Source organism: Chlorocebus sabaeus, chromosome 11 (assembly GCF_047675955.1).
Source record: "Chlorocebus sabaeus isolate Y175 chromosome 11, mChlSab1.0.hap1, whole genome shotgun sequence".
Taxonomy (NCBI): Eukaryota; Metazoa; Chordata; class Mammalia; order Primates; family Cercopithecidae; genus Chlorocebus; species Chlorocebus sabaeus.
In genome coordinates this window covers 29,072,159-29,084,797 of record NC_132914.1, presented here as the reverse complement: position 1 = coordinate 29,084,797, position 12,639 = coordinate 29,072,159, and the positions used below count along the sequence as shown (strand labels likewise).

Genomic DNA, 12,639 nt, shown 5'->3' with positions numbered 1-12,639 from the left:
CGACTAGGGACCTAGGAATCCAAGGAATGACAAAGCAGTGAGTTCTGTGAGTTTTCTTTTAGCCTCACATATCCCAAACTAGGGAGTGGAACAGCCAGCAACCAGGAAACACCAATAGGCACAAAAGCCCCAATAAAAGCCAATCCTCTGTAGCAAAAGGGCCATGAAAGGCACAATTTAGCAAGACAGAAAGCTTTTAGACAATAAACACCCCACACCAACCAAATACCACGAAAAAAAAAAATGGCCCTAACTTTGAAACTTTTAATCAATAGTAACCAATGACTCAAACAAAATACCTTCTTCTAAATAGTCGTAGTGTAGGCCTATTGAATAATGTCCCCATAGGACACTGAAAAGATACACTGCTCACCTTTTTCCTTATTTCCAAGTTTCACCTTTATTTTTAAACCACCTCTGTCACAAAAGGCCAAGTACCGAGCCTAGATTTCCACTCTTGCACAGCAACAATGAAGTGCCCATAGATGACCTTGATGTGGTATCAGAGAAAACCAAGTGGTTGTGAAGACAGTTTTAGGAATTCTACCCCCATCCAAAAGGAAAAAAACTCTCTCACCCTCCATTCCTGTGTCAGAGGAAGCTGAGTGGGAAGCCAGAACTTTTATAACTATCCAGAGGTAACAAGGTCGCCCCTAATCTCATGGTAAGGCACCCGTGGAACAGTAAAAAGGTGCCTCTCCCCCTCCCAGCCAGGGACGCATCTGCTAAGGCCTGTGGGAGCCCTGAAATCCCACCTCATCCCAGGAGTAAGGCGGTATCCTTCCTATCCAGGGAATCAAAGGGGGCTGAGTGGAGAACTTGTCATTTTACTTGCACCTCACATTAACAAAATAGTTAATCTTTTCCCAAACTATACAGTATCAGATGAGGCCTGCTACAATAAAAGATTTAAATAAGATCCAAGGTGTCACACAAAATACCCACAATATGCAGGATATAATTAAAAAACACTCATGATACTAAGAATCAGGAAAATCTCAACTTGGGCAAGAAAATACTATCAATGGTAACGCTGAGATGATACTTTCCTAACAAGGATTTTAAAGCAACCATAATAAAAACGCTTCAGCAGGGAATTATGAACATGCTTGAAACAAAGAGAATAGAAAGTTTCAGCACAGAATGGAAGACATGAAGGAGAGCCAAATGGAAATTTTAGAACTGAAAAATACGATAACCAAATAAAAAACAAAGAATTGGCACATGAAATGAATGGAAGGAACTGAGGATAGAAATCCTTTCCTCAGAGATGGACGGTACGGTGACATATAAACTGAACAGTATGCCTACTTTAACTTCGATTTGGCTATGAGACCTCCTGGTACATTTTTCTATAATTTATTTAGCCAAGGTGTTTAACACTCCATAAGTTACTCTTTTATTCCCACGCTATAAAAAGGAGAAGCCTATTGGTCCTAAAATGAAGTCATCAGAAAAAAGTTTTCTTTGAAAGTATAGATTCCTATAAAACGAACTAGCTTTGAAGACTCAAGTCATCACTCCTAGATTATGACTATTAATAGTAAATGCAGTGAGACAACAATGATAATGCCAGATGGCATTTATATTAGTCATTAACGTAAAAACCCAAAGTGATATATGTTAGGTTTTATATAGTCTCTCTGATATGTTACTGTTCCCATTTATAGATGGAAAAACTGAATTCTCAAAGATGTATGTCTCACTAAAGGGTCCAGAATAAGTCATTCAATGGAGACAAAAAAACACAGTTACCTCATTATTCAGTACTATGCCTTTTAATAAGCACCAAGGATGAGGTAAGTCCAAGGATGAGGTCACTAAGTGTGGCTATACACAATGTAGTTAGTCCTTGGGGAGCAGGGTGCATGACATTAGTTCATCTACTGATTCATCCAACAGTATTCATTGAACATGCACTATATGCCAGGTACTACTGGCAAGGAAAAGTTCTTAATCTGAAGAAACTTATACTGTAATGGAGAAAAGGCAGAAAATAAACAAATCAAAATAAAACAACAGATAGGAATAAGTGGTATGGGAAAGAAAAAAATAAAAAGGGCTAGGGAATGCTGAACAAGTACATAGGGCCTTATTTTATACAGCATGATTAAGAAAAGCCTCCACAAGAGTAGCATTTGAGCAAATATCAGAATGAAGCTAGAGTTCAGCGAGAGCTGTTATAAGTATAATTTTCAAAAAGTTAATCTGACTCACGTAAATACAAATTGAAGATATACCAAAGATTTATTTTGTTCATTTACTAATGAATTAATCATTTAAGACTCAACGAATGAGACATTAGGACTGGTTCAAGAAGCATTTGAAGAAGAGGATTTATATAGGAAATTGAACAATGGAGTGTTAGACTAAAAGCACTGGGTTAGAGACAAAACTGGTTAATATCCTGTAAGACCGAATGAATAAGATGCTAAGACTGGTTCAAACTGCGTTTGAAGAACAGGATTTAGATAGGAAATTTAACAACATGAAGTGTTAGACTAAAAGCACTAGGTTAGAGAAAAAGCTTGTTAATATCCTACAGGAAAATTAATTATATTCTTTGAAGTTATCTTTTCTAACAAACAGAATTATTTGCATCTCTTCAGGGGAAAAAAATTCTATAAATTAACATGTAACTTCACTACATCTGAGACTTTTATTCAAGAGTAAACAGTGAGTCAAATAAAGTACATTCTCCTAAGTACGCCTGAGGTGGGCACATTAAACAATGTCATCACAGGCGCTGAAAAGACACACTGCCTGCATTTTTCCTTATTTCCAAGTTTTGTATTTTTAAAAAACTGATCTACAGGAGGAACAACATTCCAGGCAGGGATACGTGAGTGAATCATGGATCATACCACTCCAACAGGCAAAGAATGTCCTTCCCCACATATACTCACACATTCACCTATACCTTATTGTAAAGCTTGGTGTAAATAAATACTCGAGGGTAAACTGGAGAAGCTTGAAAATGTATATTGGAAAGAAAATAGGAATTGAGTCTGGGATCTGATTTGATTTACATTTTTAAAACACTACTCTTACCTGCTGAATTAAAAACTCATGATGGAAAAGAACAAGAATGGAAGCTAGAAGACCACTTAGGAGACTATTACAGTGATTCAGGCAAATAAACAAATAAATATATGATTTGTCAAATGTAAAAGGTACTAGGAAGAAAAATAAAGAAGACTATGATAAGGTGGATGAAGAGGATGTCAGCATTGTCTGGAAAGGCTTATCCGATAAGGTAATATTTGAACAGAGACTTGAAGGTTATAAAGAAAACCATGCAGGTATCTGAGGGAATCTGAGTACTCTGGATATTAGGAAAAAGAAAAATAACTGAGGAAAAAGAGGCGAGGAAAAAGAGGCAAGGAGAAGACAGGAAGAAGGGACATAAGGGAACACAGAGCCTTGAAAACCAGTTTAAGGACTTGGCTTTTAGTGTGGGTAAGATAAGAAGCCACCGAAGGTTTCAGAACAGAAGAATGACATGACCAGCTTTAAGTTTCAATCAGATCACAGTGGCTGCAACGGGGAGAATGGTCTGCGCGTGGGCAGTGACAAAAGCAAAAGACTAGTAAGAATATACTTTAGTAATCCAAGGGAGAAATAATGATAATATACAATATGTTGACAGTGGTGACCATGATGATAAACGGTTGAAACCTGGATATTCTGAAGGTACAGCCAACAAATCCTGCTAAAGAAACAGACATTGAGTAAGTACAAAAAGGAATGTGCAAGTTTTAGTCTTAGCAATTAACAGCAAGGAGTTGTCATTTACCGTGTTAGGTCAGACTGCAGAATAAATAAATAAGGAAATTTAGGAAGGAGGAGAGGAGACAATTTATTTTAAAAAGTTAAATATCTCAGTTCTGGATTACAGGATTCTAAATGTAATTCAAATGTAATTATTATAACAAAAATTAGAATAAACAGTTCCCAAAATGTATCCATTAGAAATAGAGTATTTCTTACCAAATTGTTTGAACCTCAAACTACTAATCCTCGGGGCTGCTCACAAACTCATATTTTTCAAAATGGGCGTCTTCCCATTAATTTAACCCATGTTGGTCAGTTTTATATATTTAAGCAAGTACTGATTCTTCATTCATAAGATACTCATTATGCACTTTTAGAAATTATAGCACATGCTTCATCAAAAGGCTTATATTTTAAATTTTAAGTTCAATCTCCTTACCTGAAGTTCTTTGTATCTATCTTGAAAAGAAATGGCCTCTTGCTCTTTTTCTTTTAGAAAGCCTTTTTCTAAGACATTATGCTTTTCCATCAAAGATTCCACATCCTAAAACAAAAATCCAAATACAAGCTTTGTAATATTTAATGGCTTAAAATATATTTAGTTTTTTCAATGAACATATCAGAAAACATTTGTCAGAGAAAGAATCTATGGGAAGTATGGCTTAAAATCTAACAATATTATAAATTGTATGCTTCACTCTAATTTCTAGGACAATATCAAACATGGACATAACATTTACTCATTCCAACAAATGAATATGAGCACATCAACTAATTTCATCAACATAATCTATTTCTAGATACACTTTCTATAAATATGGTAAGCTCTTTTGACAGATATTTTCACAGGGAAAAATGCATAAGTAAAAAATTTACTAAAATGGCTGTATACCTAAGTACTCTTGTCAAATATCCCATGAAGCCTAACTTTCCATAGGGAAAAGTTGATATCACAAAATTTCACCCCTTCATAAGAAATACAATATTATCTGCTTTCAAAGTAAATAAAAATAAACCAAAAAAAGAAAGCAATAGTTAGAAAAAACCTAGTAAAAGATGTTCATATCTTTAAAAGTACATATGTAAAATACATTTTTCATCAAAGGCTTTTCCAAGTGATTAGCTCATGACTGTTTTAAACCTATAGCCAAGGGAGAAAAGTATCTTCTTCCTCTGATGAGTTTTTAATCAGAGTTTGAGATTATATCAAATTTCTAATATTTGCAAATCAAATTTTTTTAGGCAAATTTAAATATACCTTTTTAATTCTCTGTTTTTCTTCTTCAGATACTTTGAGTTTAATCTCCAGACTTGAAATTTTTTGCTGAAGCTGTATGTTAGATACATTGGCTCCAGGATCCTCAGAATCATTCACAAGGGCAATTGTTCCATTACTTTTTTCATCAGTTAAACCCAATGGAAAAAGTGAGATATCCAGATGAGTGTGTGTTGATTGCTGAATCTAAACCACATTACAAAAAAAAAAAAAAATACACAAGAGAGGAAAGTTTACACTATACCAATAATGAAAACATCCAAAGGGCACTAGAAACCACATTTGGAAATTAAGTTGTTGAAAAGGTTCTGAAATTATTTCACCCTTTAAGTAAATCAAGAGAAGACCTCAAACTGTTACAACAACCCGATCTTTGCTGTAAGAAACAAAATTTCCTCTTAATTTTGAAATCTAAAGCATTCCTTAATTTGCTATCAATGCACTAAAAGACTTAAAACTTTTTCCTACACTTGAAAATGTATGAATAAGGACAGACATATCTGGTTGTTAACAGTTCTTAAAATTTACACACACACCTAGAATTTGTTTATATTTTCAACTGTAAATCGAACTCTGAAATTTATCAATGACCTCTATTGATCATCACTGTCTCGCAAAATTAACAGGTGACTCAAAATTGTGTACAACACTTTAGAAATTGGGACTACCTCCAGCAGCTAGCATAAGTGCTTGGTTTAAAAAATATTTGAATGAATAAACCTTATAACTGCTATATTTTTGGGTTTTACTCTAAAATTGAAATAGTTGCTTGTATACCTGAAAATATGTGGTAAGATTTGCTGAAAAGAGAAATACTTATTCTTTGTATTATTTTCCCTTTTCAAGTTCAAGATTTGAAATGCAAAGCCAGGTAAAGTTTAATAAAAGAGATACTCAAATCATACTTTGGTAACTAAGGCTACTTAAATATTTTGCAATTGTGCCACGAAACACAAACATATTATCTCGTTTTTTTGAATTCTACGTATTAGCCTCAAAATTAGAATCTCTATTGCAGAAATACTTCTTTTAGACAAACTGGCTAAAAAAGAAATTTAAAAAACATCAATTAAATTAGCAGGCAATTTTTTAAGTATGCACATCTCCTTTAAAAATATGCTTGTCTTTACCTGTGCTTTAGGAATAGTCTGACTCACAATGCTATTTTCTGGTGTATTCTCTGGTGATGAAATAATGGCATCAGAAGAGAGGCAGCCAATGGCAGAAGAGTGGTCATGGTCCAGCACAATCTCAGGAGAAGATGGTGAAAGATGGACTCCAGATACTAAAAAAAAAAAAAAAACAACAATAACAAAAAGGATAGGATTATTAAAGAGAAAACAGGTTGAAGGGAAGAAAGCTGAAATAGAGTAAAAGAAAAAAGTAAGGAAAGTAAAAACAATGAGAGTGAAAAATCAAGATTCTATGACTATTTCTCAGGGCCTAATCTCTAAGAGGTAAAACTAGTGTTTTTAATTTAACATGACATTTCCATGTAAGATCCAGGCAAACAAAATAGTTTTATAAAGTCTTAGTGTAATAATGCCATAAGAAGCACATTTCTAGCATAGAGAAAATACTCATATATATATATGAGTATATCATATATATGAGAAAATATATATATTATATATATAATATATTCATTCATTTCAGTCAGAAAAACCCATTTAATTTTTAAAAAAGCACTAGAGTGCCTACCAGTGCCAGTCATAGGCATTAGGGACTGAAGAGACACCAGTGAGCAATACAGATGCACCCATGTACTCAATGGCTTTACGACTCAGTAGGCAAGTCAACCAATTAATATTTATAACAATAAAATGAGTAAGGTAAAAAATCAATTACTTTGAAACAACTAATCTAACAATATCTACATTAAGGTCTTCTTTTGTGACAAATAAAAGAATTTTCATGCTAAAATAAAGTCAATTTAAGTTTGCTGAATTGTCCATACAGAAAAAAAATAATTTTTCTTTTTCAATTAGCTTAAAAAAAATTAGATTGTGATTAGAGCTCAAATATAAAAGTTCTGAAAGGAAACCCAAATATCAAGTATGACATAGGACAAAAGTACGGATATGAGCAAGATAAACAGGTCGTACATATATTACTTGATTTTTAAATATTCTTTCTAAAAATTCAAATAAGTTTGTACTAGGTGTGTTAAAATTTAAGGAAAGTGAGTCATTTTTTGGTACAGCCCATTCATACATTTTGCTTTCTAAACTATAAAGACCTTTATTCCACATTGGCATCAGTAGCAACGTCAGTGAAGTTCTACCATAAACTCTGGAAGGCAGTTCACAATGGAAATTGCATGTTTCCCTGAAGAAAGACATTTACAGGCTGTTAGATATAAACAAAATAACAAATACATCAATTTGTGATTGATATTCTAAGAATTCAATTATCTTAAATACATTTTTATTATGTAGCAATATTGCATTTTTGAGACATTATGTGTCATACTATATAATTAATATAGTCTAGCTTCACCCATAGGCTTTTTTTTTTTTTTTTTTTTTTGAGACAAGAGTCTCGTTCTGTCGCCCAGGCTGGAGTGCAGTGGTGCGATCTCAGCTCACTGCAACCTCGGCCTCCTGGGTTCACACCATTCTCCTGCCTCAGCCTCCGGAGTAGCTGGTACTACAGGCGCCCACCACCACGCCCGGCTTTTTGTATTTTTAGTAGAGACAGGGTTTCACCATGTTAGACAGGATGATTTCGATCTACTGACCCCGTGATCCGCATGCCCCAGCCTCCCAAAGTGCTGGGATTACAGGCATGAGCCACCGCGCCTGGCCAGGCATTTCAATTCCTTTTTTATTTTTATTTTTAAAGACGGAACCTCACCCCATCTCCCAGGCTGCAGTACAATAGTGCAATCTCGGCTCACTGCAACCTCCACCTCCTGGGTTCAAGCAATTCTCCTGGCTTAGCCTCCCAAGTAGCTGGGATTACAGGCGCTCATCACCAAGCCTAGCTAACCCTTTGTATTTTTAGTAGAGACAGAGTTCACCGTGTTGGCCAGGATAGTCTCGATCTCCTGACCTCCTGACTTCCTGATCCACCCGCCTCGGCCTCCCAAAGAGCTAGGATTACAGGCATGAGCCACCGTGCCCGGCCAGGCATTTCAATTCTTTAACTCAAATACAGAAAAGCAAAATTTTAATTCATGTTTGTACTTGGTATCCCTACTTCAGAAATTATGTTTTTCTAATCTTCACTATTCTATACAAGTATAATAGTGAAAGAGATTTCTTCAAAACATCAAAATATTCCCACTTCTAATTCTGCATCATAATTTACAACAAAAATATTACTAATGAATTTGTAAAGGCATGAAAGTAACTAGTATAGTGGACTGAGAAGGAATACAGCCTTGTGGTTAAGAACATAGACTCTAGAACCACACTACCATACCAGGTATAGAACAATGGACAAGTTACTTAACTTCTCTGTGCTTCAGTGTCCTCATCTACAAAATGGGCAGAGATTTTGCTGATAAGGTTTAAATTGTAGAAAACATGTAAAGCATTTAGTACAGTGTTGATATTTTATTATTTTAAAGAAAATTATTAAAATTTATTAAGCAAGTATGTTTATTTAAAGGTATATATGTGGCTGTGATCCTGTATCCAAGAAACTATTAACAGTTTCATTCTGATCTAACACCTATTTCAATATTTATGTATGTTATTCATATTTATAGGCATAAGATAAGATGTCATTCTGTCCCAAGTTAAATTCTTCTCCTGTAACATTAAATGTCCAAGTGTATCATATTAGGGAGAAAGGAGGGAAAGTGAGTAGAATACAGGAAGAATGAGAGCAAGTAAGAAGAAAAGAGGAAAAGAAAGAGATGAAAGGGAGAGGTTGAAGGAGGACAGTAGAGAGAGGGAATGAAGGTAACCAGAGTCTCATACTAACTAGTACTGTACTATGACCCTTTCTCTTCATAACCAAGTTCCTGAACAGTTCATAACCCCTGTCGCCATTTTCTTCTTCCTCGACCCAATCTTCATCACTCCACTGGATTTAAGATACTAGTTGTCATATTAGATACTATTAAATTAAATAAACACATCTGATCTTATCTTTCTTCAGTTCTTCAGAGAACATGATAATCACCCTCCATTTTTCTTAAAACTCCTCCTTTGGTCCCTGTTACACAAGATCTCCTATATTTCTACCTAACACTTTGAATACCATTTTCTTGATTCCTTTTCAGACTCTTTCTCCAATAAACCTCAAGTTTCATTATTTCATATATCTGCTGATCTTCTCACTGCACAGAATATTCTGGATTACCACTTTCAAAATCCATTATTTAAATTACCACCTCTAAGCTAATGATACTCAATACATCTCCGGTATAAATCACTCTGCAGAAATCTAGATCTATACTCACCTTACTACCAGACTGTTTCATTCAGGTGTCCAACAGATATACCAAACCTGCCTATCATCTTATATAGACCTGTTTTGCTTCATGTTTTCCATCTAGTTAATAATACCTCAAAAAACCATTTGCTCAAGCCAGAAATGATACCACTAAGTGCTAACTTCACTCCAGTCACACAGTATTACTAACATTCCCTGACTATGTCATGTTTCTTCAGTACCTCTGTGACCTCACAATATTATTCTCTAGGTAAAAGCCATAGGCATTAGAGTCAGAAATGGATTCAAATTCAAACATTAACAATTTATGCATTATGCAGCCTTAGGCAAATTACAATAACTCTTCTAAGCCAAAGTTTCCTCTTGTTAAAACGGGGAAATAAAGCTCAAAATGATGTTGTACAGCTTAAATGAGATAATGTATACCAACCACCTAGCCCAGTGACAGGTACACGGTAAGCATTCAGTAAATGGAAATTGTTACTGAAGTTTTAAGTTGGCAACATTCAAAACAAGCTTTTCTAGAAATCTTTTCACATCTATCCCATTATTCACTCAAGCACAAAATAATTCTAATTTTCCATTGTCTGTTAAGATACTACAAGATTTTTAAGAAACAGTGACAAACCATTGCGTAACAATAAATGGGAAACATTTAAAGCAGTGATTAGAAACAAAACTTCATAGCCCTGAACACTTCAATCAAAAAACAATAAATTAAATTCCCAGCTCAAACTAAAAAAGAAACAAAAAAGAAAATTTAAAACGTAGAATAAGGAAAATAATAAAGATACTGCAATCACTGAAGTAGATTAATAAGAAAAAAGGGTACATATAACTATTCAAAATCCTGGATTTCAAATGAAAATTAAACAAAATAGTAGCTAACAATAAAAGGAAAAGAACTCATATATACAAAATTAAATGATAAGGAGAATATAGCTATTATAACAGAAGAAACTAGAAAGTAATAACGTTGGGTGGCACAAAGATGGCCGAATAGGAACAGCTCCAGTCTCCAGCTCCCAGCATTAGCAACACAGTAGACAGGTGATTTCTGCACTTCTGACTGATGTACAGGGTTCATCTCACTGAAGCTTCTCGGACAGTGGGTGCTGGACAGTAGGTGCAGCCCAACGAGCGAGAGCCGAAGCAGGGCGAGGCATCACCTCACCCGGGAAGTGCAAGGGGGAAGGGAATTCTCTTTCCTAGCCAAGGGAAACCATGACACGCAACACCTGGAAAATTGGGTTACTCCCACCCTAATACTGCACTTTACCTCCCGCGCCTCGCTAGGAGGATCCCATGCCCACAGAGCCTCCCTCATTGCTAGCACAGCAGTCTGAGATCTAACTGCAAGGCAGCAGCAAGGCTGGGGGAGGGGCGCCCGCCACTGCTAAGGCTTAAGTAGGTAAACAAAGTGGCCAAGAAACTCGAACTGGGTGGAGCCCACCACAGCTCAAGGAAGCCGTCCCGCCTCTGTAGACTCCACCTCTGTGGACAGGGCATAGCCAAACAAAAGGAAGCAGAAATCTCTGCAGATGAAAATGTCCCTGTCTGTCAGCTTTGAAGAGAGTAGTGTGGTTCTCCCAGCATGGAGTTTGAGATCTGAGAACGAACAGACTCTCTGCTCAAATGGGTCCCTGACCCCTGAGTAACCAAACTGGGAGACATCCCCCACTAGGCACAGATTGACACCTCACAACTCACACGGCCAGGTACACCCCTGAGACGAAGCTTCCAGAGGAATGATCAGACAGCAATATTTGCTGTTCAGCAATATTCACTCTTCCGCAGCCTCTGCTGCTGATACCCAGGCAAACAGGGTCTGGAGTGGAACTCAAGCAAACTCCAACAGACCTGCAGCTAAGGGTCCTGACTGTTAGAAGGAAAACTAACAAACAGAAAGGACATCCACACCAAAACCCCATCTTTATGTCACCATCATCAAAGACCAAAGGCAGACAAAACCACAAAGATGGGGAAAAAGTAGTTCAAAAAAGCTGAAAATTCTAAAAATCAGAGCGCCTCTCCCCCTCCAAACAAACACAGCTCCTCGCCAGCAATGGAACAAAACTGCATGGAGAATGACTTTCACAAGTTGAGAGAAGAAGGCTTCAGGCAATCAAACTTCTCCAAGCTAAAGAAGGAAGTATGAACCTGGCGCAAAGAAACTAAAAACCTTGAAAAAAGATTTGACAAACGGCTAACTAGAATAACCAATGTAGAGAAGCCCTTAAACGACCTGATCGAGATGAAAACCATCACACAAGAACTACGTGACAAATGCACAAGCTTCAGTAACCGATTCGATCAACAAGATGGAAGGGTAATCAGTGATTGAAGATCAAATGAATGAAATGAAGCAAAAAAGAAGTTTAGAGAAAAAAGAGTAAAAAGAAATGAACAAAGTCTCCAAGAAATATGAGACTATGTGAAAAGATCATATCTACGTCTCACTGGTGTACCTAGAAGTAACGGGGAGAATGGAACCAAGTTGGAAAACACTCTGCAGTATATTATCCAGGAGAACTTCCCCAACCTAGCAAGGCAGATCAACATTCAAATTCAGGAAATACAGAGAACTCAACAAAAATACTCCTCGAGAAGAGCACCAAAGTTGAAATGAAGGAAAAAATATTAAATGGAGCCAGCAAGAAAGGTCAGGTTACCCACAAAGGGAAGCCCATCACACTAACAGTGGATCTCTCCACAGAAACTCTATGAGCCAGAAGAGAGTAGGGGCCAATACTCACCGTTCTTAAAGAAAAGAATGTTCAACCCAGAATTTCATATCCAGCCAAACTAAGTTTCATAAGTGAAGGAGAAATAAAATCCTTTACTGACAAGCAAATGCTGAGAGATTTTGTCACCACCAGATCTGCCCTACAAGAGCTCCTAAAGGAAGCACTAAACATGGAAAGGAACAACAGGTACCAGTCACTGCAAAAACATGTCAAAGTGTAAAGACCATCGATGTCAGGAAGAAACTGCATCAACTAACGAGCAAAAAAACCAGCTAACATCTTAATGACAGGAACAAATTCACACATAACAATATTAACCTTAAATTTAAATTGGCTAAATGCTCCAATTAAAAGACACAGACTGGCAAATTGGATAGAGTTAAGACCCATCAGTGTGCTGTATTCAGGAGACCCATCTCATGTGCAGACACACCC

General features: G+C 36.3%; 1 protein-coding gene across 12 annotated transcripts in view; it reads right to left on the bottom strand.

Moving 5' to 3' along the window:
- CCDC91 (coiled-coil domain containing 91) overlaps positions 1 to 12,639 on the bottom strand; it is a 362,694-nt gene that overhangs the window by 242,924 nt on the left and 107,131 nt on the right. For 9 of the 12 annotated variants that reach the window (XM_007968045.3, XM_007968054.3, XM_037990234.2 and 6 more), the window contains exons 4-6: positions 6,181 to 6,335; positions 5,033 to 5,236; positions 4,214 to 4,318 (exon numbers count right to left, since the gene is read on the bottom strand). In XM_007968045.3, coding sequence (XP_007966236.2) covers positions 4,214 to 4,318; positions 5,033 to 5,236; positions 6,181 to 6,335 — 464 coding nt within the window. Of the gene's footprint in view, positions 1 to 4,213; positions 4,319 to 5,032; positions 5,237 to 6,180; positions 6,336 to 7,289; positions 7,379 to 12,639 lie in introns of all 12 variants that reach the window. The other 3 variants (XM_037990232.2, XM_037990233.2, XM_007968051.3) reach the window with 2 other exon arrangements.